Here is a 27,597-nt window from a genome sequence, read left to right as displayed (position 1 = left end):
GAAAGCTGTCGCCGCCAAGGCTTTTTGGTCTGGAGGGCTGTGTGGCCTTACCAAGGATGATTGGAGCGCAATTTCAAATCTTAGGCCCCTGGTTTCGACACAGCGCGCGTTCCCAAACCGGCGCTCTTTACTGACTCCGGGTCCCCAAGCATTCCCAAAGCGCCCAACTGCCCCATCCCCCCTCGATTGGAAAGGGAAATACAAACTACCTTACCTAGGGATCCAACCATCCTACTATCTCAAGTACGACAGTTTCGGCTTCCATCTGGTACGAATCCCGTCGCTTGGCTGCTTGACTGGGCCCGATTCACCTCAGATAGGCAACCTCGCATTTAGGCTCCGCCCCCCGCCGGTCGACAATTGCCCGCGCCGTTGCCTTGTTCCTGTTGTCGCCAAACAACTAGAGCCCATTCCGGCTGTCGGTATTCTGGACCAAGTGCTGACGGGCGCCTTCATCCTGTTGCGCCTTATTAGCCTCAACTGTGGTGATTTCCCTTGCTACGGTCGGATTTCCCAGAACCCAAGAACTGGCAGGGCAGGCGCACGATACGATACATAGGCAGCCTTACAACCACGAGAGAAGCCGACCCCCCAAGGGAGGACTGTGTCCCGCTCTACCCAATATACCCAACGCCCCGCCAAAGCGACGGCCAAACGATCCAGGCGCAGCCCTTCCGTTGCGGCCCCACGATTGCTCGCTGGTCAGAATCCACGCCTCACAATAAAGCTTGTCGGGATTAGACAAAGGGTGTGGAACTGTGCCGAGCAACTACATCGGATTGACTAGTAGTACGGGTTTCTAGCGGCAAAGCAGCAGCAGCAGCAGCAGCAGCGGAAGCAGCAAGCACTCGACGAACGGCGAGACGTAATCGGAAGCCGCCCTGAGACTGGGAGGGAGGGACGACAACAGCTTGCGAAGCGACAAAGGAAGCGACAAGACAAAAACACTCAACCTCCACACGCCTCATATTCCTTCTTGCGCGCGTCCACACCAGGTGCATTTACTAGGATTTCCAACGCCATCCAACGGTCCCTAAGAAGCGTGGAATTATTGTCGTTGTCTTTCGTCTCGTCTGACAGGACAGCGCTCCGGTGAAAGGTGGGGGAAACTGGCCCGCGCTGCCAGCACAGCGGTGTCAGCTCCCGGACTCGCGTAAGCACAGCCTCAAAGCACTGCCACTGTGCCTGGAAGGCTGACTTCCAAACTGCCTTGTCGCCGTTCTAAAGACAGAAACACCGCGCAACGATCTTGACAAGGTCATCGGACTGGGATCAATGGACCAACAACATCCCCACAGCCGCGGGCGCTCGCCCTCGGCGACATCTACCAGCGGGGGACGCGCACACGCGCACCAACAACAGACCCATATAAAGAACAATCACTCGCCTTCGCCTGCCCGCTTTCCCAATCCGAACGATGCTGTTGGATTGGGTCTCGGCCTTGTCGACCCTGCCTCACAGCCGTTTCCCAACACCCAGTCTAGCTTTTATAACGCCAATGCCAGTAGCTTCTTGAACAACCAGCAGCCCCAGCCCCAGTCGTTCGCCCAGCCTGGTCTCACTGATAACTCGACCAACTTCAACCTCAACCAAGACTTCACGGACCAGCTCAAGACCGAGGACACGTCCTTTAGCGGCCAGAGCCAGGGAGACTATCAGCAGCAGAACCTCTTGGCACCGGCGTTTGGGGACGCCGACTTCACCATCTTCCCGCCTACGTCGGGGGAGCCGCAATACAACGCCCCGCTATTTGTTTCCGACAACCAACAGCTTGGTAGCCCCGACTCCAGCATGATGTCCCAGGCACACCACAGCCCGACGCCTCCCCACCTCCTCAACCCCGAGCCGCACCAACCCGGCTCTGCAAACCACTCTCCATCCTTTAACCAACATCAGTTCTCGTCTCCTCCTGGGAGACACTCGCGAAATGTGTCCCTCGGTCCGGAGGCGGCCCTTCTGCCCACCTGGGCCACATCCGGTCCACAGTTCCAGGGTCACAGACGTAGCCCTTCAGAATACTCAGATGTCTCATCAGTGGCACCGTCGCCCAACCTCGTCAGCTCGGACAGCTTTGACCAGATCGACCAGAGCCACTCGCCGATGCAGCGACCGCAAGATTCTAACCTCTACCAGGAACTTCATGGGATAGGCAGCTTCAGCATCTCAGACCAGGGCACACATTCTCCCAGCCACGGAGGAAGGAGCCCATCCCACAGCCCTGCCATCTCGCCGCGCATCTTACCTCAGCAGCTGCCGGAGATGAGCCAGCAACAGGGCAGCTTCATGGTTCGGCCACAAAACAACGGCTACGGGACGGGCCCTTCTTATCTGCAGCCTCCGCAAGAAGCTTTTCCTCAGCTTCAAATGGATGGTCCCGATATGCAAGGACAAATGCCGGCCCCACCTTCTATCAATATTGATTATGCTCCGACGTCAGTAAGAAGTGGCTTCGAGCAACCGAAGAATCTCGACATAGATTCGCTGACTCCGCCAGAGAGAGGTACGTCCCTCGGCCTGATGATTTTTGTTGACAGGTGGGACCACAGTAGACTAATGCGCTATCGAGCAGGCCGGGCCAGGACCTCACGACCACGTGCTGTTACAGATCCATTTAATAGTGGCGGTACTCTCCTCAACCATCGCAGCCCTTCGGCTTCAGGGAGCCTTTCACCCAACCTTTCAGCTGACGCGCGCTCTGACTCCTCCCGTTCCCTCTCGCCTCTTGACCGCTCCAGCCCCGGAAGCGGAGGAAATTCGCCCAGTAGAAGGCGCCAGTCAACCTCAGCAGTTCCCAACAATGTAATTGCGCTTCGACTTGCCGATCCAGATTACAATGGCCCCGGCGCCCAAGGAGAAAGTGGAGCCGGCGGAGCCAAGCGGATTCAAAAACATCCGGCGACATTCCAATGTACTCTGTGTCCCAAACGGTTCACCAGAGCATACAATCTGCGGTCGCATCTCCGAACACACACGGACGAAAGACCATTTGTCTGCACGGTGTGTGGCAAGGCGTTTGCGCGGCAGCACGATCGCAAGCGCCACGAAGGCCTGCACTCTGGGGAGAAGAAATTCGTTTGCAAGGGAGACCTGAAAGGTGGCGGACAATGGGGTTGTGGCCGACGGTTCGCGCGCGCGGATGCGCTTGGCCGGCATTTCCGCTCTGAAGCCGGGCGCATCTGCATCAAACCGCTCCTTGACGAAGAGATGCTCGAAAGGCAGCGTATATGGAACGAGCAGCGCATGCAACATGCGGCGGCGCAGGGTATGGTCATGCAAGCTCCCGGCATGATGATGCCGCCTGGGATGGACCCGAACGCAGGCGCATACCAGTTAGATGCTAGCGGCAACTATCCACTACCGCAAGCACTGCTGGCTCAGTATCCTGCTCTGGCCCAGATGAATTGGTCGGCGGCTGACATGACAAGTGGTGGCAGTGGGATGGAAGACGAGATCAGCGGAAGGAGTAGCTTCGATGCTAGTGACTACGATGAAGGTGATGACGGGGGTTACGTCAGTGGGCCAGGTACCGGCTTTGGTCCTGGAGGGATGCAAGAGAATTTTGGTGACATCGGCTATGCCAGCGACTATGGTGGACGTTAATTCTGTGCCATGGCGTTCTAGGGTTGGGAATTTGTTTTCTTCTGGAAGGACGGAACCTCTAGCCTGTGCTTTTTATTTTGGGTTTCCTTTCTCTTTATTCCGCATTTTCTTCCCCCTTTTTTGGGTGATCCTATTCCATCTGGGACATTTATTGTCACTGGAAATGCCCTTGTTCCTTTTTTCGGTTCTCTCCCATTCTACATAGAATGGGTCTTCATGACATTGATGATCGCAGTAGTGCACTTCTTGTCTTGCGGTCTTGTCTTGATTAGATGTGGTAGTGGTCCCGCTCACTGCCCTGGTTTGGGTCTCTGGTCAAGACGAGGTCTGTTTTCAAGTCTTGGCCTTTGGGAGAATTAGTCCCTTAGATCACATTGCGAGCGCTTATAGATACCAATATTGACTTTTCGGCCAGTCTGAGTCTCTATACTATCCGTATGTATGCTTGACTATTCCTGCGCAGCAATGACCCGATTGCCCTTGTCTTATTGTCATTTTATGATATGGTACGCAAGTACGCAAGTATTTAAACGTGTGAAACCACCTCGCGATGCTGCCATCTGCGCGTAAACCTTGGGCCTCCCAGGCGCTTGAACCAACCATTGCTGTGTTGAGGAGGATGAGGGAAGAGGCATCAAAGTGATGAGACCTATCGAACAGTAGACGGATTATGGGGAAGTGTCATCCCCTACCTCCCCAGGTGAAATTGACGCCTGCGTTTGGCTTGACCGTGCGACCTCGTCAACTACGCGTTGGAGAATCTCCTGATGTGCGCTGGAGAAGCTACGCCTGACAAACGGCCTGATAATGCTGCCGCACTCGATACTGGCAATCTCTACCAGCTCGTAGTTCCCCTCACCGGGCCTGGCCAAAGCCCCCCCCCAAACCTCGCCTCGCAGGCGGACCTCGTAGCTACTTCGCACCTTAACACCCTGCGAATCCGCACGACATCGAACGCCCCGTGTGAAGCTTTGGAACACACACGGGATCTCGATTCCCTTACTAGCCCAAGAACCCGCGCCGGGAATAATGGGTATGCGGTCCCGAACCACAAAGGCTGACAGCTCGGGGCCGTCGCGGTGGAAGAGGGTATCACCAGCAACTTCTTCGGGGCGGAAATCGCGACGCTCGTAGCTCACGGTGTAGGGGTTAGCCCCGATGAGTGGCTCGTGTGCGTGCAGAGCCGATACAACGGCTTCTGGGGGGAGCCAAGCCGGGAGTGAAACACGTATTATGACGGTGAAGGCTTGGGATGGAGCCATAGGCGGGCTGCAGCCTCGGCCAAAGGCAATGGGGGCCGAGTGCTTGGATCCCACGCTCCACTGCGTGATGGCGTGAGGGCAACTTCTCAATTCTCGTGGGCTAGGTAGGTAAGATGGATGGAAGGATCAAGCCGCTGATTGAATGGAGACATTGGCCATATTTTGCCGCGATGGAGCGGGGAGAGATTGGATCGGTTTCTTGGCCTAGGCGGCGGTCAGGTCTTCTCTCGCTCGGGCCACAGGTCAGAGAAACTCGTCTGGAGTGGCGAAAGAGCCGAAAAAGGCTAGAGTATGTTGTTACGTACTCAGATCAGACACCCGGACTCTTTGTTGGTCCCTTGAAGCTTGTCACACACTACCAACTGCGCAACGTCTAGCATCATTCCCGTCTTTGGTCCCATGGGAACGGACCCGATTCGCGAATTGATTGGGGCATCGCGCTGCGTAGGAAGTGAACGCCAGGCCAATCCTGACGTTGCTTATGGATTTATCCTACAGCGCTTCTTTCCGTCTGAAACCGGGACCAAATTTCTAAATTCAGTGTGCTTAGGGTTGGCATATTTTTCAAAATCATGATACTTTACCGTAAATTTACATTTCATGAAATTCATGAAACAAAGAATTGTGAGGCTTTATTGGCCCGACCATGAATGATCCACTGTTAAGAGTTGTGTACTATCTTCCTCACTTATACTATCTAAGGGTAATTAGGGATAATAGGTACCTAATTAGCTGGGATGGAAAATATGTGGGGCTTGAGGCACGGCCTGACAGTCCATTAGACTTTCCATGAAACTAACCTTCAATTTTCAAGATTTTAAGAGAAGTTCAGCCAACCCTAGTGTGGCTAAGCTAACAATCTTTTTTTTTAAAGGAACGCGATCTTCGCCTGAGTTGGCCGTTTCTTGTCCAGCGCCAGCCTAAGTTTCTCATCATCTTGTCCCATCATTTGAACGGTCAGATCAGCGTCGCAGAACTGAAACAAAAAAAAAAGTTGTTTTTCTCGCACCTCCTGGGTATGGAGGGCAGCCAGTGGCATGCCATGGTCGGAAACTTCCAACAGGGTGCGGGCCTTCCTCGATTCCCATGCGCGCACCCGTGTCGGTGCGTTTGCTTCGAGTCTAGTCATTCTAGCGGTGAGCGGAAAAAACCGATCCCCATTCGGATGGCGCAGACGGGCTGCTTCTACTGGATATTTCAGCACTGGCTAAGAGAGACCCGCTGATTGTCAGTTCCCCACTGCAGCCGGCTCCCGCAGTTCGAAAGACTGGGGACCCATGATGGTTACTTTACATGCAACCGTGAAAGACACATCCTTGGTATGTAGGGTACCAAAGTATTCGTACACGTCTAGGAAGGGAAGGGATGTACTGTACAAGTACCTTTCCTGCTTGGGAATATAAGGCTAGTATGTATGGTATTGTATCACCGACGACTGCCGAGGCGGTCCCAAGCGATCTTGACCTTCGGTCATCCAGTTCTGAACGTTCACCAAAAGAGTCACCTGGGTCCCCGAAACCAGGGAGAACGCGACTTAAATTGCTGAAACCGCGAATAACAAAAGAGTTGGACGACAACATTAAAGGCTGATTCCTTCCTGCAGCTACAGCCGCATCATCTTGCAGTCGCTGTTTTCGGCTAAGACCTGTTGGTCAAGTAGCCGGCACCTTTCAAGAAGGCGCATCGCTGCCCAGTCTGCAAGGTAGAGGTACTAACGTAGGAAATTCCCCTCAACCTACAAAGCTGATTCGCCAGGTTTGTTTTCGGTTCCGCTCTGGAAAGGCATCACAACTGCAAGACTGAGTCGCGCGTCTTGGTGACGCACTTGAGTGCAGGACGCAGTGCCAACAAAGATAACGGGATGTGATAGTACAAGAGGTGAGTCAAGTTTGGCAATCCTGTAAGAGGTTGAAGGCCTTTGAGCTACGTAGGGAGGACATATATTTCGCGGCGGTACCTACCTCGGCACCCAATAGGTAATGTGCGTTATTCCGAATAGCATACATGCCTAGGCAAACATCAATGAAGTTACTTTCGCTATAGGATACTCGAGAGTTACGGATACTGTATTTGAGAATGCTCTCGCCTGACTTCGCGAAAAGCATAAACAACCACGCACCTCGATTAGGTCAGCTAGTGAAAGAGAAGTAACTGCGTGGTTTGGGTTCAGTGAGTGGTGTTTTTTCGGAATGGTGTAATTCGTGCAAACACCTGTCTCGGGCGTTCGTCCATTCGGCAGGGCGCACGCACTGTATTCATAAACGAGGGGCACCGGTGACATATGGGGTAGTCTACAACCTGGCGGGTTGCAGCTCAGTCTTCCGCTCACCTCTCGACCTCGGTGATGGCGTCTAAGAAGAGGTCAACGGGTGAGTAGTTGCCACGAGGCGGTCGCAAACAATCTGGGCGAATATCCGTCGATGAGAATGGAGGGAACGGCACAGCACTTGACTTGCGACGGATTTTGGCGTGTCTCCCGAGTCCCTCAGATCAACTTTGGTCAGGGGCCTGGATAAGGTGGTGGTGGGCTGGCTGTCGGGATTGGAATGGTCACTCGCCCTAACACCACCCACCATTCTACCAGCAGCCAATGACGTTTGGCCCCAGCCATGTCCAGAATGTGCTTGTTTGTCGAGAATGGCTGCCACACCGCGAACCAGAACGGGACTGTTGCAAGAAGTGGGCCATCACCGGACAACATAGGTCAGTCTTGGTGATTCGCAGCACAACCGCACACAAGCTATTCTGTCAATTCCTCCCACCGTCGTCACGGAACTCGTCAGCTGAATGTAGTTGCAGCTACACATCACGCATGAAGATTTTCTTTCAGGGGCCTGTAAGGCAGAAAAATTGCAGTAGGATATCCGTACCAGCATGCGATTATCTGATTGAAAGCCTTCCCTCTGAGGTGATCTGCGGTCATCCCTGCGCCGCCGTGTGCCACCCAGGTCGTCCCGCAGCCAAGTGCTGCTTGCATGCCGTCGGTCTATTACAGTGCTTCCCGTTGTGCATGAATACCTCGTCAAGGCGCATTAGGGACAGTATCCCCCCCTCTCTTTTTTTTCACCAAGTTCAGGTGCTTCTGCTTGACCATCGTCCCTCCGACCACACACACAGACCTATCCCTTCAATCTGGTCTGGTCACTGTTGCACGAGAAGAACCGAGACTGCAGTGGCCAATTCGAACGACTGTGTTGAGTCGTCCCACACGACCCAGCCTGTGAAGACCGCTAATCGCCTCCCCCCCTAATCGCCTCCGAGTGTCGCATCCAAATCGAAACGGGCTATTGGTTCTTACCGGAACGCCATTTTCTACTGCTATCAAATCTTTCTACAGCCAGGGACCGAATAAAAAAAGGGTTGTCAAAAAGAAAAGGGGGCCAAGCTCGAGGAAAGAAACGGCCGGGAATCTCGTTGCCTTTCGCCTTCCGCATTGCGATATTCTCCTCAACTACTACTGCTCAGAGTAACGCGACCGCACCAGTGATTTCGAGAGTACATCTCGACCCTCGCCCACCAAGATACCTAAGGTTGGAACTATAACCCTCCCAATTCGCCCGCCCGGCAAATTCAGCACCACATGAGTTTGACAACCGTCCGTCGGCACACTTTGAACTTGTTCGACTATCAGGATGGCCGTCGCCGAGGTTCTGGCATTCCGCGAGAGCTGGACAGAAGACGTTGCATATGGTTGGCCAACGACCCGGCCTTTGACGAGGACGACTGGGTTGGATGAGCAGTTGATAAAGGACTTGAGATCGACCCTTCTGAAAGCCAGGCTGGGCCTCATTGCAGAATGCTGGATTGAACTTTGGAGCAAAGCAAGGGTACGTTGTGGGATGAACGATTATGTCCAATGTTTCTTGACTTCGGCCGAAATGATTTCATCTGGGCGCCCAATCACGGGGTGTCATGTTCGAAGGAACACTATGGAGTCAATTATACCCTATGCTCACCCGAAGAAGTTAAACGGGCCCAAACTTGAGACCTTTGCTGACAGACCGATTCACAGCCGCCGCCGCATTCTCGGCCTAGCCCGTGGCCCCCTATCATTCTCAGGCCGACACGACAAGGCCGTCATCCGCTGCAACCCAGTCCCCTGCCCGACGGTGACTGCAATGCCGCGTCCCTAGAAGTCTACGACCCAACTAGCAGCGGCGCGAATGCATGCTATTCCAAATCACCTCTGGATGGGCTTAACGCCCCGGATGGTGTTGCTTCAGGGCCCGGCCTTGGATACCAAAGGCGTGAAAACGATGTGCTCGTGGACCCGAGCATGTCTGTCTACATTGAATTCAGAAATGATGAGGGGTTCCGGCATGTTGCAGGAAAGAAGAAGAAGAATAAAGCGCTAGCAAAGTCGAGCAACTTCGAAGATAACGACGAGACGAAGAAAGGGGGTGGTGAAGGAGGCGATGATGGAAATAAAGATGATGGCAGTGCTGGCGCCGGCGGCGGAGACGCCAGCAATTCCGGTGGTGGTGGCGGCGACGGCGCTGGCGACGGTGGCGATGACAAGAAAGAGGACAAGAAGGCGGATGGCGATGACCCCCTCATTGAAGATGACTGGGCCACTCCCACCACTTCTAAGAAGAAGAAAGGGAAAAAGAATGCGGCTACTTCGGTCACTACTGATACCGCCACTACCACAGCGGCTACTATATCTGACGAAAAGCTGCCCGATTTTGCCCCGCCCAGCATAACATCGACAGGGCTAGGTGCCTTCCACGAGATCAAGTTAGATGTGGGGCCTTCTCTACATTGCACTTTGGGCACTACAGACACTAAAAATTTGAGTGTCTGGAGCTCTAGCTGGGATACGGGGAGTTCCTGGGGTTTCTCTGCTGCTAAGACTTCACCCGATGACGCCAAACCCAAGGAGGATGAGAAAGCAGATAACTCCTGGGGCATCAACCGGCCAAAGCCCAAGAAAAAAGGCAAGACTACCATATTGTTTGGCGACTTTGGTGTTGACACTGACGGCAACGCCGAACCCACCCCTGCTGAGGAAGAAATCAACAAGGAGAAGATTGATGCAGGTTTTGATTTAGGCTTCCCCGTGACGTCAAAGAAGGACAAGAAGAAAAAGAAGAACGCCAGTGCCTGGGATCAAGAGCCTGAGGAGGAGAAGGCACCGTTGACCGACGGCCAAGATGTCGCGGGCAACTCGTGGTCCGGTTTGGGTAAGAAACCCCTCCTAGACGCGGAGCCCGAAACCAAGCCAACTTTCGACGTAACGACTCAACTAGACGATGATTGGTTTTCTTCCAAGAAAGACAAGAAGAAGAAATCCCTGATGGCGGTCGAGGAGCCCATGTCTGAGGAGCTCGTAAAGCAGCCTGAGCCGGAGGCGGAACCCGTTGATGACTTCTGGGGGACTGTCAATACGAAGAAGAAGAAGAGCAAGGCAGTCGCCGAGCCTGAGGAGACTGAGAAGAGGCCTGATCCTTCTGTCGAGCCGGAGCCGAAGAAAGAAACTGACGACCTCTGGGGCGCAGCACCAGCCAAAAAGGGCAAGAAAAAGAAAGGAGCTGTGCTTGCAGTTGTTGGTGAGCCTGAAATGGAATATAAACCTGTCGAGCCCGAACCCGAGCCTGAGCCTGAACCGGAGCCAGAAAAGGAGCCCGAGATGGACACCGCATGGGGTTGGGGCAGTTCCGGGACCAAAAAGGACAAGAAGAAGAAAGGTAAGAGTGTTTTCCTTCTTGACGATTCTCCTAAGGAGCCGGAGCCACTGCCAGCGGAAAAACTCGAGCCAGAGGCCGAACCAGAGGAAACCAAGGAACAAGACGACTTTTGGGGCAGTATCACAACGAAGAAGGACAAGAAAAAGAAAGGTAAGAACGATGCTGTCGATTTAGTGGAACCTCCCCCCATGGAAGATCTCAAGATTGAGGAGAACCCCCCTGCCGAGGATGAGTTCGGAACTACGGTCACGAAGAAAAAAGGTAAGAAGAAAGGGGCTGTTGAGGAAATCATAGACAACCCTACGTCCGCTATTGCCGGGGAGACAAAGAAGGACGAAGAGCCTGTCGACGGTTTGGGCTGGGGTGCACCGACTACTAAGAAGGACAAGAAAAAGAAGAAGGGGTCGATTTGGGATGAGTTGGACCCTACCCCGAAGCCTGACCCGGAGCCACTACCGGAAGCCAAGAAAGACGAAGACCCTATCGACGATTCGGGATGGGGTGCTCCGACGACTAAGAAGGACAAGAAAAAGAAGAAGGGTTCAACTTGGGATGAGTTGGACACTACTTCCAAGCCAGAACCAGAACCAGTACCAGAATCACTACCAGAGCCACTACCAGAAGTCAAGAAGGGCGAAGACGACATGTGGGGCAGCTTTACGACGTCCAAGAAAGATAAGAAAAAAAAGGGCAAGACAGCCGCCGCCGGACCCTTACCAGAACCTGAGCCGGAGCCGGAGCCAGAGCCAGAGCCAGAGCCAGAGCCAGAGCCAGAGCCAGAGCTTGAAAAGAAAGAGGAAGACAACTCTGGATGGGGTTGGGGCATGTCGACTAAGAAGGACAAGAAGAAGAAGAGCAAGAGCGCCCTACCTCAACCCGAAGAACCGCAGGTAATTCCTGAGCCTGAGCCTGTGCCTGAGCCTGAGCTTGAGCTTGAAGCAGAGAAAGAGTTGGAAGAAAACAATGACTGGACTTCGTGGGGCACCACAGCCAAGAAGGACAAGAAAAAGAAGGGCAAGGCAGCCGTCATAGCCGAAGCCGAGGAGCCGAAGGAGCCAGAACTGGTCCCAGAACCAGGAACTGCTGCAGAAGCAGAACCTGTTGTTGAGGCGGAAAGGGGAGATGACATTTGGGGCGTCTCTATGTCAAAGAAAGACAAGAAGAAAAAGGGCAAGAATGCCATCGTTTCAACACCTGACCCGGCTCCAAAACAGCTCGAGCCCGACAAGACGGAAGTTGACGATATCTGGGGAGTCAGCAACTCGAAAAAGGAAAAGAAGAAGGGAAAGAAACTTGAGCCAGAGCCAGAGCCAGAGCCAGAGCCAGAGCCAGAGCCAGAGCCAGAGCCAGAGCTCGAGCCTGAACTAGATCCTGGGCTTGACTTTACCGACGAACCAGATCCCAAGTCTGAGCCTACAAAGAACGAAGACATATGGGGTGTCACCAGTTCTAAGAAGGACAAGAAGAAGAAGGGCAAGAACAAGGATCCAGAGCCTGAACCTCAACCAGAACCTGTGCCTGTGCCTGAGCCTGTGCCAGACCACTTGCTCGAAAAGAAGCAGGAGGATGACATATGGGTGGGGTCATTTACCGCTTCGAAGAAAGATAAAAAGAAAAAGGGCAAGAAGGGTCAGCCGGAGCCGGAGCCGGAGCCTGTGGTGGAATCTGATCTGAAGCCAGTGTCTGGGCCTTCTCCTGGGCTAGAACTCGAGCAAAAGGAGGACGACGATTTCTGGAGCTTCTCTGCCACAAAGGACAAAAAGAAAAGCAAGAAAAGTCAGCCTGAACCCGAGCCAGAACTGGAAGCAATAATACCCCCAGAGCCGGAGCCAACAGCGCTTTCCGAGCCTGCACTCGAACCGAAAGAAGACGACGACATCTGGGGGGTCCCTGCGTCGAAAAAGGACAAGAAGAAGAGTAAGAGTAAGAACCCAGGCCCTGAGCCGGTGAAGGAAGTCGAACCGGAACCAACACCAGAGCCTGAACCAAGTCCGAAAAAGGAGGAAGACGATCTATGGGGCTTCGGCGCTTCCAAGAAGGACAAGAAGAAGAAGAAGGGCACAGTGGCAGATGAACCCAAACCAAAGGAAACTCTCGCTTCAGACCCTCCTGCAGCAGAAGAGAGTGCCGATTTCTGGGACACTTGGGGCTCAGGCAAGAAAGACAAGAAAGCGTCCGATGCGCTCATCGAGCTTGACAAGAGTGAGACTTTGTCAGGGGACGAGAAGATGCCGGCTGTGCCAAACCCGCTCGAAAATGACGACTTCTTCAGTTCGTGGAGCACAGGCAAGGACACCAAGAAGAAGAAGGGCGCAGGCGATGAGAAACTGCTGAAGCCAGACACGATCGAGGAGCCGCTTGCCAATGACATGTGGGGCCTCACAACGTCATCGAAAAAGAAGAGCAAGGCCAGCGCCAAGAATGCACCGGTTGAAATTGTGGACGAGACGAACACGGAGTCACTACAGCCCGACTCGGTCGAAGAGACCAAAGATGAAAAGGCCGATGATGAATGGGGGGCTTGGGGTGGCAGCTCTAAGAAGAAGAAGGGTAAGTCTCGAAAGGATGTGTTGGCCGACGAACCACCACCGCCGGCGCCGACGCCTCCACGAATGGCCGTGGCGGAGCAGGAAGCTGAAGTTGAGGCAGAGTCGAATGCATGGGACGAAGACCCTTCTCTCACTTCTCTAAGTCTGGTCAAGACCAAGTCGAAGGATAAGGACAAGAAATCGAAAGAAAAGGAGCCCAAGTTGAGCAAGAAGGAGCTCGAGAAGCTTGAAAAGGAGAAGAAAAAAGCGGAGAAAGAGGAGAAGCGCAAGGCAAAGGAGGTCGAAGAGGCTGCTGAGCAGGCGCGGCGTGATGCCGAGGAGCAGGCGGCATGGGAGGAGGAAGAGCGGCTGCAACGGGAAGAGGAGGAGCGGCTGCAGCGGGAGGAGGAGGAGCAAGCAAGGCTCGAGGCCGAGAAAGAGGAGATAGCCAGGGAGGAGCAGGAACTCGCGGCACTAACGATCAAGAAGGGGAAGAAAAAGAAGTTGACGAAAACGGACCAGGAGAAGTTCGATCGTCTCACCGAGAGCGCGAACCGAAGGTCCGAGGAGGATGCTGCACGCGAGGCGGAGGAGAGGGAGCAGGAGCGGGCAGAACAAGACGCCAAGGAAAAAGCGATCCGCGAGGCCGAAGAGGCAGCGGAACGCGAGCGTGAAGAGGCTCAGGCAGATGCCGAAAAGTCCAAGAAGAAACCATCCAAAGCAGAGAAGTCCAAGCTCAAGGCAAAGGACAAAGGCAAGGACAAGGACAAGAGCCTGGACGTGGGCGGCGACGACGATGACTTCAAAGGCATTGATTTGACGACCGACGAGATCGAGGAGCTACTATCGGAGCTACCACCTCATGACAAGGCCATGGACAAGACTGGAGACAAGGACGCGGCTTCTGGATTCAACTCCACTCGGCCCAATGCGCTACGAGATGACAGGGGCGCGCCTGCTGCTGCAGATCCGTTCAGCTTCTGGGGCGCGGCTAAGAAACCAAGCTCCAAGGCAGCCAAAGGTACTACTACTTCTGCGCCTGAGGCAGAAGCAACCCCACCGTGGTCGGGGTCGGCCTTTAACGAGACGAAGAATGCTGAGTCATCTAAAGTTCTGGAAGCTGCCACCTTAGGCGCGATTGGCGCTGGGATTGGTGCCTTCGCCGCCACCGAGGTGTGGAAGGCCACTTCACCGTCGTCCACCGACGCAGCAAAGCCCACAAAGTCAAAGAAGGCCGTTGGCGGCAAGATTGCAGACAGACTGCGTGCTTTTGAGCCCCTCAATGACGACGACAGCTACAGCGGTGGTGACTATGACAACGAAGACCACGGCGCACGGTTTCAGGGGGAAGAACCGTTGCCCCGGCCTCCTTCGCCGCCACCCGCCGCTGCCGTTGCGCCACCAAAGGAAGATAGAAAGAAGGGCAAGAAGTCCAAGGACAAGAACCAGGGTTTCATTGTCGACTACCCCTCACCTAACCCTAATCCTCCCCCTCCGGCACCCGCTCGTGCTTCTGCTTCTGCTCTCCCGTCGTATGTTCGCAAGGCGGCACCCAGATCTGGCCTCCCCGGTGCTTTCCCCCTCGACGACGAAGACGACGACGGTCATAACACATCCAGCTTTGACCATGACGAGATAGTAGACATGGCAGCCGCCAAGAAAGCCGCCAGGAGGTCCAAGAAGGTCTCGGCGTCCCCCGAAGCCGTCGATGTACCGCCGCCTGCGCCGCCGCCACCGCCCGCCGTTCCCGAGGGGCCTCCGGCTCCTGTGGTAGATGTCAGGTCGTCCAAGAAGGACCGTCCAAAGATCAACCGCGAGGGTCCGTCATGGGGCATGTGGACTGCAACCCCAACCAAGGATCCCAAGAAGTCATCCAAGTCCAAGCCTGAGAAAGATCCAAGTGCCAAAAAGAAGACGTCTTCAACCGAAAAGGCCGAGAAACCACCATCCAAGTCTTTAGTCCCAGACAGGATAGAGAAACTGCGTACCAGAGAGCCAGCCACACCATCACGGCTCCCGAGCGTGTTCACAAGCACGCCACCCTTGTCGCGCTCTCTGTCCAGTCGCGAGAAGCGCAACGCCGCCAGTGGCAAGTCAAGCTCACGCAGGCAATCTGTGGATATGACGGCCGGTATCTCCAACCCTCCGTCCGAGACCGTGCCGGAAATGTCTGCCAAAGCCGCCAAGGTCCTTGGTGTGGGCACCGCAAAGTCAAACAGCAGACGTAGCAAAAAGCGTGAGTACTGCCGCCCAATAGCCATCTTGGAACTCCACTAACAACCCGGTAGCTTTCGACGAGGATGATGACATTGTCATGGTCGCTTCTACCGATGCTGGCCCTGTGCCGGGGTCGTCGGAACGTCGGAAGTCAAAGGTATGTACACTCTCTTTGCAATTATGTACAGGTCCAGAAGCTCACTTCTAACCCGCGCAGCAGTATCCACGAGACGATGACATTGTCATGGTCGACATGGCAGACGCAACCCCCTCCCGCCCTCCTCTGAAACGCTCTAACTCGAGCGCCAAGAAATCATCTGGGTTCTCCTCTCTTTTCGGTGGCGTGTTCACACCGTCAAAGCCAGAACCCCGGCCTCGCAATACATACATGGCCACTGACGATGAAGGAGAAAGGCGGGCCGATGATACGCCGCCAGTCACAGATGCTGAACGAGAAGCCCGCCGCGCTGCCCGCCGCGCCCGTCGAGCCGAGAAGGAGGCTGCAAACAAGGCTGCCGCCGAAAAGTCTGCCGCCGAGGCTCGCCGCGTTAAGGACGAAGCTCGCCGTGAGCGCCGCCGGAGACAAGAGGAGGACGAAGAGGCACGGAGGCAGGAAGAGAAGGAAGCTCGTCGTGCCGAGCGGCGGGCCCAACGTGCCCGAGAGGAAGCTGATCGGCGCGCTGCTGATCAAAAGGAGGCCGAGCGTGCCGAGCGTGCCGAGCGTGCCGAGCGCCGAAGGCTGCGCACTGAGCGCGAGGCAGGTGATGGGGTGGCCGATCCACGCCGTGCCGCCAAGCTTGATCGACGTCGAAGCCAGAATCCCGAACAGTCGGATCAGGAAGGCGACGAGGAACGTTACCGTCGCCGAGAAGCCCGACGCGCAGCCAGAGGGGCTGAAGACAGGGATAAGGAACGGAGCTCACGGCGAAGGTCCGAGCCCATCGATGACTATGTATATCCAAGCAGGTCTCGCGAAAAGACCGGGTCCTGGCCCCATTCGGGTACGTCATCGTGGGTCAAGGACCATTCCGATGCACCGCCGCCTCCGGCTGATAATTCCGGTGACCCCGGTGGTGCTCCACCCGACGCTCCCGACAACGAAGAGGCACGGCAAGAAGCCCGCAGAGCCAGGCATCGCTCCAAGTTTGCCGAGGCTGGCGGCACCGGTGCGGAAGATTACGACGAGGAACGACGGCGGAGGAGACGCCGAGAGGAGAGGGAACGCCGCACCGGTTCCGACGGGAGCGATGGCCGACGCGACAGCCGACGTAATTCCATGTTTATGGACACAACCCCGCGGAGCAGCTGGTGGAAGAAGCTGACGGGGAACTGACATCGCATTTTTGTAGTAAGATATCCCAACCCAGCATTCTAGAATGGATTTGACATGTAGTATTATACATGGTCCCGGGCGCCGGGTGTTCAAAAGGCGGAATGTGCTGCATTTGGTCAGCTGCTTGTAGTTGTTAAGATTTTTTGTTGTGTCGGAGCTGGGATTCGCGCAAATTGCATCTGTATCCATGTCATTTTGGATAGACTTAGCAATCCCCTCACAGTTAGCATATATCGGGAGTTGGGATACCCAGAGTGCCAATGTGCTCCTGTTATTCGGGTTTGGTACGGTGGCTTAGGTCGCGTTAAGGGCACGATTTTCTGGTTTTCTTTTCATATTCGGCCCTTCGTTTTCTCCGGCATCATTACAGCAGGTATATGTGTGTGTGTGTGTGCGCGCTTTGGATAATATATGCCAGTTAGATGAATAGTCAACCTACAACAACTGTGGTTGAATAAGGCCAGAACTTGAATGACTTAAATGCAACTACTTTACTTAGCACAATGATGACGTACTTATAACAACTCGCTAGCTAGTATGATGATGACTATTGGACATTAGAACTTCTAGCTATCTTTCAACGTCGATTAAGTTAGACGTGAGCGATACACAGATCTCCCACCGGTGACCGTAATGTCGGGTCGAGTTTGCCAAGCTGGCTGGCTACATTATCTCGAATAGTAGTAGGCCTTATGAGAAGAGATAAAATGGGGTTTATCGACAAACTCTTTCGAGCGATCAAGCAACCTTATTTCTGGAGCAGGGTATATGAAGCGCTGTAAAACACGGAGGAAGCAGCTATAACCAGGTCACAGTCAGCTGTGTGTGGTGTAGCGAGTGACGTTTAGGTAGAGTAGAAGTTAACTCGTCGCCCTCCCACTGCTAGGCGGAAAATCGGGTGCAAATCCCGACCTCAGCAATTCGAGTCACGTTAGTAGCTCTTATTTTTGGCCCTCACAACCGTTCTCTTTCCATCCACCTGTCGTATTGAGGCCACCTGACCCGAAAAAGGAGAAAACAATGTTGTTTCGCCAGCGGCGACAATGACGAGATCTCGAATTTGAGGTTGGGCTCTCTTCAATCTTCGCCAGAGCAGAATGCTCCCAATATCCGAACAAATCTCGCCTATGCGCGTTACACTCCGTGTAAAGTTCTGTCGAGGGGGTTGCCATGTTGTTGCGATAGATCGGCCTCTTCCTCCGTTGCCCCTAACTTCCCAACTTTTCACTCGTCTCACCGCCGGGGACCAAGCTTACTCAAGACAAACGGGGCGAGGTAAAAGGCGACAAGTCCTAGCGACCAGATTACTAGTTGCCACCGCCGTTGCAGGGGCATGTGAGTACAAATTCACCACCAAGGCATCGAGCAAAGAGAGGGAGCCTGGAACATAAAACCCGATCAAAGATAACAAAACCAAGAGACCGGCGAGGTTAATCCCTGCTTGCAGTACCCATCCGTATGATAGCGGCAGTGGTGCCTGCGAGAGTAACTGGAAGCACGGGCTGGATGCGGGCTTCTTCTATGGGAAACTTACCGAGGTCATCTTCATGCCGGCATTCAATGGTAAAGCTAATATTAACTGCTATCCGGCGGTAGTTCCAACGACAACTAAGACCATATGGAAGATAGCAGAAGCGAACCTGGAAGTCACTGGACCCGTATATTTCGGCCTACTGAGCGGAGGAGCGTGGCACAAACCAGAAAGAACAGCAGGTACACCAAGGTCATGTAGAAACCTAACAAGGCCAAATCTTTCTCTGAGGCGAATCTCGACATTCACAGAATTGGGGCTAGCGGAGACTTTTCCGGGTCACTGCATCTGGACGCGGAAGGGGGCTGCGCCGGGAGCGGAGGGCGTCTATTAGTGTGATGTTGAAGCTTGAAGCCCAGAGCAGGTAGGGAGCCATCCGCCACAACATTCCTCTCAGTCTCGGGGATGTCCACGGCAAAGGGGACAAGCCGGGCAATCCAAAATATCAGACAGAACCAAAAGACGGTCCTCTAGCCAAGACGCTCTGCGAATATCCCGCCGAGCACCGGGCTGAGAGCTGAGCCGATGTCGATTCCTGCGCCATGTTCGAAAGCAAGCCAGTGGATTCGCACGTGACCAGTCAAGGTGGATTGGTCGGTTTCTTGGGTTCACCTTTGAAAAAGCATAGGCCAGCGGTTGATGACCTAATTCTGACGCCAACTCTCGGTGCAGAAGGTGCGGTACGTATGCACGGTGCACCATGTAATGTAACGGATGTACGGTGTGGGTATGCAAGTAAGGTATCTACAATTCAACGGTATTCGGAATATACTACAGAATGCGGAGTACATAAGGCCCTAAATGCTCACGGTACGGAATATACACTCACATCTACCTAGCGTATTCCGTAACGCTGAGTATAGGGTCTTTTACAGATACGGATAACCACCGAAAAATACGGATACCTTACCCACAAACCTCACTAAGGTATCCGTGGGTAACTTTGGTTGCTGCTTACCTACCTACCTAACATTACACCCCCTGCAGGTGCTTTTATTAGCCACGTTTGTGTCATCGGAAATCGGAAATGAAATCGAACATGTGTTTAACACCGACAGAGGCGGCATACATCCTCAATCTCAGCTCCTACCTCGTTAAGTAGCTTCATCGGGGCGAAGCGAGCTCCAAGTTCTGCATCGGCCACAATGGCCGACCTAACAACAGCATTTGACGCCCTTCTGGCAGGGCTCGAGACCCCCCCAACGAAACGCTTTAACTTGGACACGGCTGGCGAGTTTCTCAAGGAAGCATACCGGATAGTGAGCCATCTAGCTACCCCCCTCATTGCTCTCAGACTAGGGAGGCGCGTCGCTAACACGCCCACTCTTGTGTCCTTCCTGGTTCTTAGAGTTCGCTAGTCGCACGACTACATGACGAGCTGCGAAACCTTTGTCAGGCCTACCTCTCAACGGCGGCTCCGCGCAAGACACATCTCCGTCCCGCAAGCCATGGGAACCCTGCACACCCGCCAAGCCCTGCCCGTCTGACGGAACGGGACCGTGAAGAGATCGATGCCAAGGCCAAGATGACACTCCGGGACCTCAATGCCCGCATTCGCGCTCTCGAGGACGCCGAGAAGCTGCGCCAGAGCACAGAGACGGCGTTGCTGCAAAAGAAATATGCCCGCGCTCTGGGGGCGTTGGGATCATGGGCGGCCGGGGGCGGCGCGCTTGGCACGGGAAAGAGTAACGAGCAGGTCGTAGCTGAGGCCGTAACTCGCCAGCTTGGAGCACATAGGGAGAGCGTCATCTGGTTTCTGAGACAGCGTCTACAGGAGACGGCAAGGACGCAGCAGAGAATGATGGAGACTCGCCTGAGGAGAGAAGTGGAGAAGAATAGAAGCGTGCTTGCCAAGGCCCGCGGATCTTCCCTGCTGGCAGGAAGGGATACGGATGACCTGAGCCTGGGAAAGGCCACGCCTACTACTCTAATCGGCAGCAGTACTCGTCTCCCGGGTGAGGAAGGGGAGAAGAGGTTACCTCCGGATGGTCTCACAGACGAACAGAGGCAGTTGTTCGAGAAAGGCAACCAGGACATGCTTAAGCACTTCGAGAGCACGTTGGACAAAGTCAGGTAAGGTCGCAGCTTGTGTTCCCAGAGAACCATTGCACCTCCGTTGCTAAGTCACAGATTAGGACGGCCGAGAAGTCTCTTGTCGAAATTTCGGAGCTCCAAAATGTGCTCGTAAATAATCTGGCCACCCAGTCGGCACATATCGACCAGCTGGTGGCCGAGTCCCTCGAAACAACAGAGGGTATCGGTAAAGGAAATAAAGAGCTCAAAAAGAGCGCCGCGAGAACTAGTCCGGCTCGATACACTTTCTTTGCCGCCGCAGGACTGTGTACCCTGCTTGTCGTCTGGGATCTGCTAATATAGTACCAGAAACGACAGTATTTGGATGCGTCCATTACCCTTTACTGGTTTGGAACGGATGAGGTGGAATTTTCGACCTAATGTCGCTGTTGAACATCTTAATACATAAACAATCGAGCAATGTTATCATGTCCAAGACAATGCAGTCGCGGCTGGCAATACTAGAATGATCAATCTCACACGAGTACGTCTTTAGCAGTTGAGCCTTTCGGCTAGGTTTATTCTATCATAGCGAATGCTCCATCTAATAAGCCGGGTTCTAGGTCTCTCGGACAACTTTATCAACAGCTCGAGCGAAGTAATCCACATTCCTCGTGTTAAGCCCGGCCATACTGATGCGCCCGTTTTTGGTCATGTACACGTGGAACTCGTCTCTGAGCTTTACGACCTGTGCCTCGCTGAGTCCGGTGAAGCTAAACATGCCAATCTGGTCCGTGATATGATTCCAAGTACCGGGAGTGCCTAGCTCATCGAACTTGGCTTTCAACGCCTGACGCATGGCAATGATTCGCCCAGACATGGTGCGGAGATTCTCCTGCCACTCGGCAAACAAAGCCCTGTCATTAAGAACCGTGGATGCGATGCGGGCGCCATAGATTGGCGGGTTACTGATCTCGGAGCGCTGCAAAATAGCAAGTTGAGAAGCCACGCGGGTTGTAATTCCAGCCGTTCCAGGCGACGGCGCCGCCACGAAGTGGAAGCAGCCAGCTCGCTCGCCATACAACCCAAAGTTTTTGGCAAAGGACTGGGCAATGACAAGTTCAAAGCCCTGCTCAACAAAAAGGCGGATGGCGCCAGCGTCGCGATCCAGATCGCCTGAAGCAAAGCCTTGGTAGGCGCAGTCGAAGAAGGGGAAGTGCTTCTTGGCCGCCATGACGCTGGCAATCTCGCGCCATTGGTCGGGGGTGGGATCAACTCCAGTTGGGTTGTGCGCGCAGGCATGCAACAAGATGATGCTATGCTCGGGGGCGTCTGCCAAAGTTCTCTTCATGCCTTCAATGTCCAGGCCCCTGGTTTCCTTGTGGAAGTACGGGTAGGTGGCAATGGGGAGGCCAACATTGGCGAATATCTGGTTGTGATTTGCCCAGGTCGGGTTGCTTAGATAGACAGTGCGGTTGGCGCCATGGATCTTGTAGAATCTGGCCAGAAATAGGGCGCCAAGATGGACCGCACCCGTGCCCGAGATAGTCTGCACTGAGGCAACACGTTTCTCGGAGATTGTCGGCGTCGAGGTGCCAAGAAGCAGCTCGGCTGCCTTGCTGGTGAACGATGCAAGTCCAGCAATAGGGAGATATTCGTGGTTCAGGTCGGGATCGTTGCGGAGAATCTCATCTGCCTGTTGGCTCGGTGGCACATTCACCAGCGTTAGCCCGGGCCCGATTCCCGAGGGTGAGGGGTACAGGGGTGGCACAGAGAGCGAGGCAACACAATGGGTCTTGAGTGGTTGTTTTGTGCTGCCCAGGGCTTTGGAGAAAATCGAAGAGATCGAGTGTCTATCTGATGAGTCCCACCTTCTTGACGACAGGAAGAACCCAGGGCTTCGCGTTGTCATCGCGGTACGCTCCAATTCCCTCAAAGGCGAAGGTTAGCATACAATAGCAAGGGCCCCACGGGTCGGGACGTTAGCGTTGCTACAACTCACTAGATCAACCTTGTCCGGGCTTGTGTCCGCCTTGCATGCCCTCATCAGCCCAAAGAGAGGGTCTTCAGGGGCCTGAGGGACAGCCTCAGGCGGGAAACTTGTTGTCGATGCTGACGCCATGTGGTTTGCGATGCTATGAAGCCGAGAGAAGGAGGGTGAAAAAGAAGGTGGTGACGATGAAGAAGTGGTGTCAGACCCCATTTTTAAGCTCCTGCTGTGACTGACTTGGCTGTGAGCTGTTTCCACACCCCTGCAGACGACAGCTGACTGTTTGTTGGCCGTACTAGGTAACGTTATGTTCTGCACCGCCCTCATGCGTCTGCAGCCACCAACATCAGCAGGCGATTGATTCGTTTGAGCCGCAACTGCTTTCTTTTGCCTTTAGCCTGATCGGAAGTGCGGCGCCCGCCCCGCAAAACGAAAAGGCAACTCGATCAGACTCGACTTTCGACTGTGTAAAGCAAAATATTAAGTTCTCGACATTAAGAATTACCGGTAGCCAAAGGAAAGCTGTGTTGTTACCAGCCATCTAGCTTGGGAACTAGAACAGCGGACGAGCTCCTTTATTCTCCAAGTGTTCGGCAAACTAACAGCTGAGGTGCTCCAAATCGAGCGGCACGTGAAGAAGCAAGGCTCCCGAGGCCGAGGCAGTCAACAGACAGTAACCACCCTCGTTCCCCAACTTGTTTCAAAACGGGCATGGAGACTCTTCGCTAGTGTGCACCGGATCAGGAGATCTACGACGAATCGAGAGGGATTATTACAGAGTACGGATGCATACAACGTGGGACGTCTGTGTGATGGGCGAAGCCACCTCCATTTAAACTTAATAGGTCTTGGCGGTGCATGTCTCGGTTTACAATCGAAGCAGTACGCACCCCTCAAGTGCTTTCGCAAATATGAAGTACCCGAGATACCTACGGATACACGAGTTTAAAATACAAGTGTTTCGCAATAACGCTGGACTGTTGTGATGATACACTAGAACAATGCCTTGCATATACATTAACCAGTCTAGGTAGACGACATAGTCACCAAGAATTAGAGTCTGCACCCGCTGGTTAGAGATTTGCTCCTTTATTCCTTTGTAACTAGGTCTTGCCCTCACAGACTGAGGAAAGGCAAGCTTTAACATCTATAATCCAATCCCTGAATGTTTATTAGCGGGGGACTTTCCAAGATTTGAAAGGCCCTTAATACCTCACGGCTCGCCGTAAAGGTTTTTCTTCGAGGGAGGTAAAGCTATTGGAATCCTTATTTTAGGGCTTGTCCTGGCCGGTACCTAGTATATTTTCTGGGGTGTAACATTTACCTGTCCAAGTACCCCGCCAACAAACATTCAGGAATTGGATTGTTGGGCGCTCTCTAGTAACTACTAAAATATCTGATCGTGGGTGCTCCATAGGAATTATGTTGATGTTGGAAATCTTGAGCGGACGCAGCAACGTTGCGCACGTGTAAATCGAAATGTTTCAAGTTCTTCCGTATCCACTGCTCATCGCCCTATACATGGAAAGGAAAGTTGGCGGCGGCGGCTCCAGCAACTGCCCCATGCGGGGTAGATGATTCGCATTTCGGCGCGGCCTATGGCTTTACGGTAATGCCGCCTACACCCCACTCGCCATATTTTCTGCCAGGCGGACAATACTTCACGAATACTGCGTGTGTTGGAACTTGGCGACAAGCACTCCCCGACGAAACTCGCGGCCACAGAATCTCACTATTGAAAATGGCGTCCCAAGAGAGGAGCATGCCCTTCATAAAGAACCTTGCCTCGAGCGGTATGCCAAATCACCCTGCCCCAGAAAGAGTAAAACCATGGCGGGTCGTCTCCGAGCAACGCAAAAATGGCCGACGTGGTTGACTGACAGGAGGTTACCTCACCCAACAGACCGCAAGATTCGCACGTCCGCCCTCGCTTCCCTACACAATTTCCTTTCCGCCCGCCAAGTTGCCTCGACTCTTGCGCCGCTGGATGTGCTAAAACTCTGGAAGGGTCTCTTCTTTGCATTATGGATGTGCGATCGGGCTATTCCCCAACAAAACTTGTGCAATGAGCTCGCCGACTTGATCCATATTTTGCCGCGCGATGCCACAGTACCCTGGCTACGAGGCTTTTGGGCCACCATGTCCCGCGAATGGACCGGCATTGACGTGCTGCGAATGGAGAAGTTCTTGCTCCTCGTGAGGCGAGTTGTCGGGGCTGGCTTTCAGTGGATGAAGGCAGAGCCCAGAAGCAACAAAGATGGCAGCATTGTGTGGAGCACAGACAGGGTGGACGACATCCTGGGCCTTCTAGGCGAGTGGCCCTTCGCACTTGACGGGGACGCTCGGCCGAGCCGCGAACAGGATCCGCTAGTGCCACAGAAAGTCCCGGTGGGCCTAAAACTACATGTTCTGGATATTTGGGTTGATGAGGCAGAAAAGGCGGGCTTGCTAGATGGAAGCGATCAGCAGGCGAATAAGATCCTTCAACGAATCTCAAATCAGGTAGACGTTTTCGAACAGGGCACCACCAGTCCTGCCGTACGAATTCGGTCTAAGGAGTCCCTAGCCGACGAACGCCTCCCGGGGAACAAAAGAGGTGCTACCCCTGGGGCCGTGGTCGATGAAGAGACAGGCACAGCAGATGTCGGGGATGGAGGGAGCTGGGATGGTTTTGAGGATTAGTGGACTAGTCTACTTCAGCGAAGACATTCCATTTACCTCAATCGCTTCGTGGGAAATATTGCAGCGAGGCCTGTCTAATTTCCGATGATATAGGAAGATATGACGATTATAAATAATGAATATCCAAATATCCCGTCACGCTTGTGTCTCTGCCTCTCATGCATACAAATATAACTACTTGTTGACCTAAATAACGAGTCTGGGCGCCGGAACCATATAACAAGATAATCAACTGGCTAAGAGCGCTACTAAAGACATTGGTATCGTGCACAGAAAAGGGACATTTCAATCCGTCCTGCGGGCCCCTCTTAAGCTCTCAACCTCTCAGTGTTAGTCACTTTGTCCCATTCAAGGGGGCCCGGGGCCTCGAAGACGCCATTCCTGGAGAGCGTCAGGCCGAGGCCTTGGTGGACCTCGGCTTGAAATGGTTCCCATGGAATGGACTCGCCGTCGATACTAATGTACCCACGGCGGCTCTTCGGGCGTGGAATAATGCGGTATGCCGAGACCTTGCGATATGTAACGAGCGGGTTGTCAAAAAAGTGGCCCGACTCCACTGAGAGCTGCATCCCAATAGACTTAAAGAGGGATATGTCGCCATCGACTGTTATCAAGTCCAAGAGGCCGTCGCTAGCAAGTGCGGCAGAGAAGAAGTTGGTATCAGGCGCCATGTAAGCCATCTATACCAGGTCAGCAAGCCGTAATGAACAGAATATAGGGATGCATCAGGAAGAACGCGACTTACGTTACCACAGTAGAAATTCCCCAGCTTTTCGTACGGGATGAGTTCCCAACCGTCCGGTAGCTTGTCCATCACTGTACCATACTTCAGCTGGGGGAGGCCTATATCACCATTACCCTCCGTGAGAGCCGGCGTAGGGGGGGATGCTTGGCCCTGCCGCCCGGGCCCGCCAACCCCCGTCGCACCCTGAGTGATCTGGTGCCTGTAATGCGCCTTCACGCCCTCCTTGTGCTCGATTTCTACCTTGACGGCGATATCGCAAGGATAAATCCTCCTCTGCATTGCTAGGACGAGGAAGCCGTAGGTGAACCGCGCGGCTCCCATCCACCGCAAAGGCTCGGTAGTGATGTCCAAATCGGCAATCATGCCCAGGGCTTGGCTGAGGAAGCTGAGCGTCCGCCTGTCACCTTGAGTGACGCTAACAAGATCCAATGGCGTAGGCACCCCCTTCACGATGGCCAGCGCGGCCAAGGTAGGGTGGTGAGTGCCGTACAAGTTGCAGCTCATGGCATTTCCGGATCCGCAGGGAATATGACACACGGCAATCTTGGACAGCGCGTGGCGAGCGTCTTGACGCTTGCCGAGGCCATTAAAGACCTCATGTGGGAGGCCGTCGCCTGAGCATGGAATCGCAATATCATAGTCATCAATATTTAGATCCTTAGCCAGGTTGACGGCTTCGCCTGAATAGGTGGTCTGGACAACAGTCATGGGCATTCGTGCAGCCTCGAATATCGGCCTAACTTCCGTGTCCCAGATCACGTCGGCCTTTCCGGGGCCTGCGTGTGGATTAACCACGACCCAGGCGCGCTTGCGGCGAGCAGCGCTGCCGTATGAGCGATCTAACAAGCGCTCGATCCATGGGGTGATGCTCTGCCGGATGACACGAATGGACTCTTCAGGTCGCAGAACTGGGATTGCCAGCTTGACATTACGCACACCGAGGCAATGCGAACGGACTTGGCTGGCGAAGTCGATAGAGACATGCCTATGATCCTCGGCGATCTCAGCCCAGAGTATATTGTAGTAGTCAATGGTGCTGGGGGCCGCACTAGTTGCTTCTGGGTGGAAAGAAGCATGGTCAGCCCGGGCAATAAATAGCAAGACCAAATAGGCAAAAGAGCTATTTGTCTTTGGGCGGCAAGTTTTTGTTGTCCCTACCCATAACCCCTACACCACAGGTTCGACAGGGTTTGCCCACAGGCTGGCCTTTGTACGGACCGTGTCAGCCGAACCCTTAGGTATGGGTGGACGTGCAGCCTTCCGCGGAAGCTTGGGGGAGTAGAGGCTATATACCTGATATGAACAAAGCGTCCTTGCCGAGGGACAGAATTACCGCAGGCGAAAGCTCAAGTACATCGTGCTCCATATCCAGGGGCGGTCTCGACTCAACGGCCTGCACCGCTATAACCTTGGCTTGGTTCGCGGGAGCTTCGGCGTCCATTGATGTCTTGTCCGCTGTGGCGGCGGGCTGTTTGTTGACCATGTAAGTCGCGGGAAGACAGCGATGGTCACAAAATGCGCATAAAGGGCGTTGATGGACCGAGTCCCGGGTTGGCGAATCCTTTCTGCAAAAGTTGCGATTCTACGGACACGGTGATGATGTCCTTCTTTCCTTCCCTCTCCTAATAAGTTGGATCAATATGTGCCCAAATATCAGAGACGAGCTTTGCTCGTGCTGACACCTTTCGTCCCAGTCAGCGGAATCCGCGGATTTTCCAGAGCTAGGCTATAAGTATGTACACCTAGTGAAGTATCTTAAAGTACTGTATCCAGACATGCAGGTAATGAATGTAGGGGAAGTGACTTGGAAATCCGCCTTGTGACTAGTGGCACGGTTGGGGATAAGGCGCTATCCAACGTCAGAGTCGGAAACCTCGGAAATTGGCCCCCACTATACCCGTGTACAGTACATACACTACCAACGGCCACTTTCGAATCAGAATCCCGCTTATTAGCGTTTCCGAGATTCATAGTGTACATACACTGCCCTACTCGTTCAGTTGACATAA

General features: G+C 53.9%; 9 protein-coding genes across 9 annotated transcripts; 6 read left to right on the top strand and 3 right to left on the bottom strand.

The window, feature by feature from the left end:
• The first annotated feature begins 2,478 nt into the window (after window positions 1-2,478).
• On the top strand, window positions 2,479-4,016 carry B0T26DRAFT_711230 (uncharacterized protein). Its single transcript, XM_060442025.1, has one exon. The coding sequence runs from the start codon at window positions 2,518-2,520 to the stop codon at window positions 3,598-3,600; it is 1,083 nt and encodes a 360-aa protein (XP_060296687.1). The 5' UTR covers window positions 2,479-2,517; the 3' UTR covers window positions 3,601-4,016.
• Window positions 4,017-4,126: 110 nt separating this feature from the next.
• On the bottom strand, window positions 4,127-5,298 carry B0T26DRAFT_741053 (uncharacterized protein; the record flags this gene model as incomplete). Its single annotated transcript, XM_060443917.1, has 3 exons — window positions 4,127-4,205; window positions 4,330-4,846; window positions 5,274-5,298. The coding sequence occupies 3 exons, from the start codon at window positions 5,296-5,298 to the stop codon at window positions 4,127-4,129; spliced, it is 621 nt and encodes a 206-aa protein (XP_060296686.1).
• Window positions 5,299-7,420: 2,122 nt separating this feature from the next.
• B0T26DRAFT_306308 (uncharacterized protein) lies at window positions 7,421-8,303 on the top strand. Its single transcript, XM_060434289.1, has one exon. It carries the CDS (start codon window positions 7,453-7,455, stop codon window positions 8,110-8,112), a length of 660 nt encoding a protein of 219 aa, XP_060296685.1. The 5' UTR covers window positions 7,421-7,452; the 3' UTR covers window positions 8,113-8,303.
• Window positions 8,304-9,954, top strand: B0T26DRAFT_306460 (uncharacterized protein). The gene is made up of 4 exons (XM_060434292.1): window positions 8,304-8,689; window positions 8,875-9,606; window positions 9,660-9,799; window positions 9,875-9,954. Exons 1-3 carry the CDS (start codon window positions 8,495-8,497, stop codon window positions 9,672-9,674), a joined length of 942 nt encoding a protein of 313 aa, XP_060296684.1. The 5' UTR covers window positions 8,304-8,494; the 3' UTR covers window positions 9,675-9,799; window positions 9,875-9,954.
• A 3,784-nt stretch (window positions 9,955-13,738) lies between these two features.
• On the top strand, window positions 13,739-16,842 carry B0T26DRAFT_306397 (uncharacterized protein). The gene is made up of 4 exons (XM_060434290.1): window positions 13,739-14,098; window positions 14,189-15,313; window positions 15,366-15,451; window positions 15,515-16,842. Exons 1-4 carry the CDS (start codon window positions 13,951-13,953, stop codon window positions 16,625-16,627), a joined length of 2,472 nt encoding a protein of 823 aa, XP_060296683.1. The 5' UTR covers window positions 13,739-13,950; the 3' UTR covers window positions 16,628-16,842.
• Window positions 16,843-19,303: 2,461 nt separating this feature from the next.
• On the top strand, window positions 19,304-20,534 carry B0T26DRAFT_741052 (uncharacterized protein; the record flags this gene model as incomplete). The annotated part of the gene is made up of 3 exons (XM_060443916.1): window positions 19,304-19,417; window positions 19,507-20,231; window positions 20,294-20,534. The coding sequence occupies 3 exons, from the start codon at window positions 19,304-19,306 to the stop codon at window positions 20,532-20,534; spliced, it is 1,080 nt and encodes a 359-aa protein (XP_060296682.1).
• A 256-nt stretch (window positions 20,535-20,790) lies between these two features.
• Window positions 20,791-22,374, bottom strand: B0T26DRAFT_644994 (pyridoxal phosphate-dependent transferase; the record flags this gene model as incomplete). The annotated part of the gene is made up of 3 exons (XM_060437672.1): window positions 20,791-21,867; window positions 22,043-22,102; window positions 22,174-22,374. 3 exons carry the CDS (start codon window positions 22,372-22,374, stop codon window positions 20,791-20,793), a joined length of 1,338 nt encoding a protein of 445 aa, XP_060296681.1.
• A 1,303-nt stretch (window positions 22,375-23,677) lies between these two features.
• B0T26DRAFT_711167 (nucleolar protein,Nop52-domain-containing protein) lies at window positions 23,678-24,972 on the top strand. Its single transcript, XM_060442024.1, has 2 exons — window positions 23,678-23,954; window positions 24,065-24,972. Exons 1-2 carry the CDS (start codon window positions 23,774-23,776, stop codon window positions 24,841-24,843), a joined length of 960 nt encoding a protein of 319 aa, XP_060296680.1. The 5' UTR covers window positions 23,678-23,773; the 3' UTR covers window positions 24,844-24,972.
• A 179-nt stretch (window positions 24,973-25,151) lies between these two features.
• Window positions 25,152-26,954, bottom strand: B0T26DRAFT_646240 (ATP-NAD kinase-like domain-containing protein; the record flags this gene model as incomplete). The annotated part of the gene is made up of 4 exons (XM_060437792.1): window positions 25,152-25,523; window positions 25,589-26,646; window positions 26,747-26,794; window positions 26,882-26,954. The coding sequence occupies 4 exons, from the start codon at window positions 26,952-26,954 to the stop codon at window positions 25,152-25,154; spliced, it is 1,551 nt and encodes a 516-aa protein (XP_060296679.1).
• Window positions 26,955-27,597: the final 643 nt, after the last annotated feature.

The sequence above is a fragment of the Lasiosphaeria miniovina genome (assembly GCF_030549165.1).
Source record: "Lasiosphaeria miniovina strain SMH2392-1A chromosome Unknown B0T26scaffold_4, whole genome shotgun sequence".
NCBI lineage: Eukaryota > Fungi > Ascomycota > Sordariomycetes > Sordariales > Lasiosphaeriaceae > Lasiosphaeria > Lasiosphaeria miniovina.
The sequence above is the reverse complement of the archived record's forward strand: the minus strand, read 5'-3'. Positions and strand labels throughout refer to the sequence as shown.

Bases quoted from the DNA above. Each gene is read 5' to 3' on its own strand.
- B0T26DRAFT_711230 (XM_060442025.1), top strand. From the start codon at position 2,518: ATGATTTTTGTTGACAGGTGGGACCACAGTAGACTAATGCGCTATCGA.
- B0T26DRAFT_306308 (XM_060434289.1), top strand. From the start codon at position 7,453: ATGACGTTTGGCCCCAGCCATGTCCAGAATGTGCTTGTTTGTCGAGAA.
- B0T26DRAFT_306460 (XM_060434292.1), top strand. From the start codon at position 8,495: ATGGCCGTCGCCGAGGTTCTGGCATTCCGCGAGAGCTGGACAGAAGAC. The intron at 8,690-8,874 runs GTACGTTGTGGG...ACCGATTCACAG, and splicing joins AACTTTGGAGCAAAGCAAGG to CCGCCGCCGCATTCTCGGCC.
- B0T26DRAFT_306397 (XM_060434290.1), top strand. From the start codon at position 13,951: ATGGACAAGACTGGAGACAAGGACGCGGCTTCTGGATTCAACTCCACT. The intron at 14,099-14,188 runs GTACTACTACTT...AGTCATCTAAAG, and splicing joins AAGCTCCAAGGCAGCCAAAG to TTCTGGAAGCTGCCACCTTA. The intron at 15,452-15,514 runs GTATGTACACTC...CCCGCGCAGCAG, and splicing joins CGGAACGTCGGAAGTCAAAG to TATCCACGAGACGATGACAT.
- B0T26DRAFT_711167 (XM_060442024.1), top strand. From the start codon at position 23,774: ATGCCGCCTACACCCCACTCGCCATATTTTCTGCCAGGCGGACAATAC. The intron at 23,955-24,064 runs GTATGCCAAATC...CTCACCCAACAG, and splicing joins AAAGAACCTTGCCTCGAGCG to ACCGCAAGATTCGCACGTCC.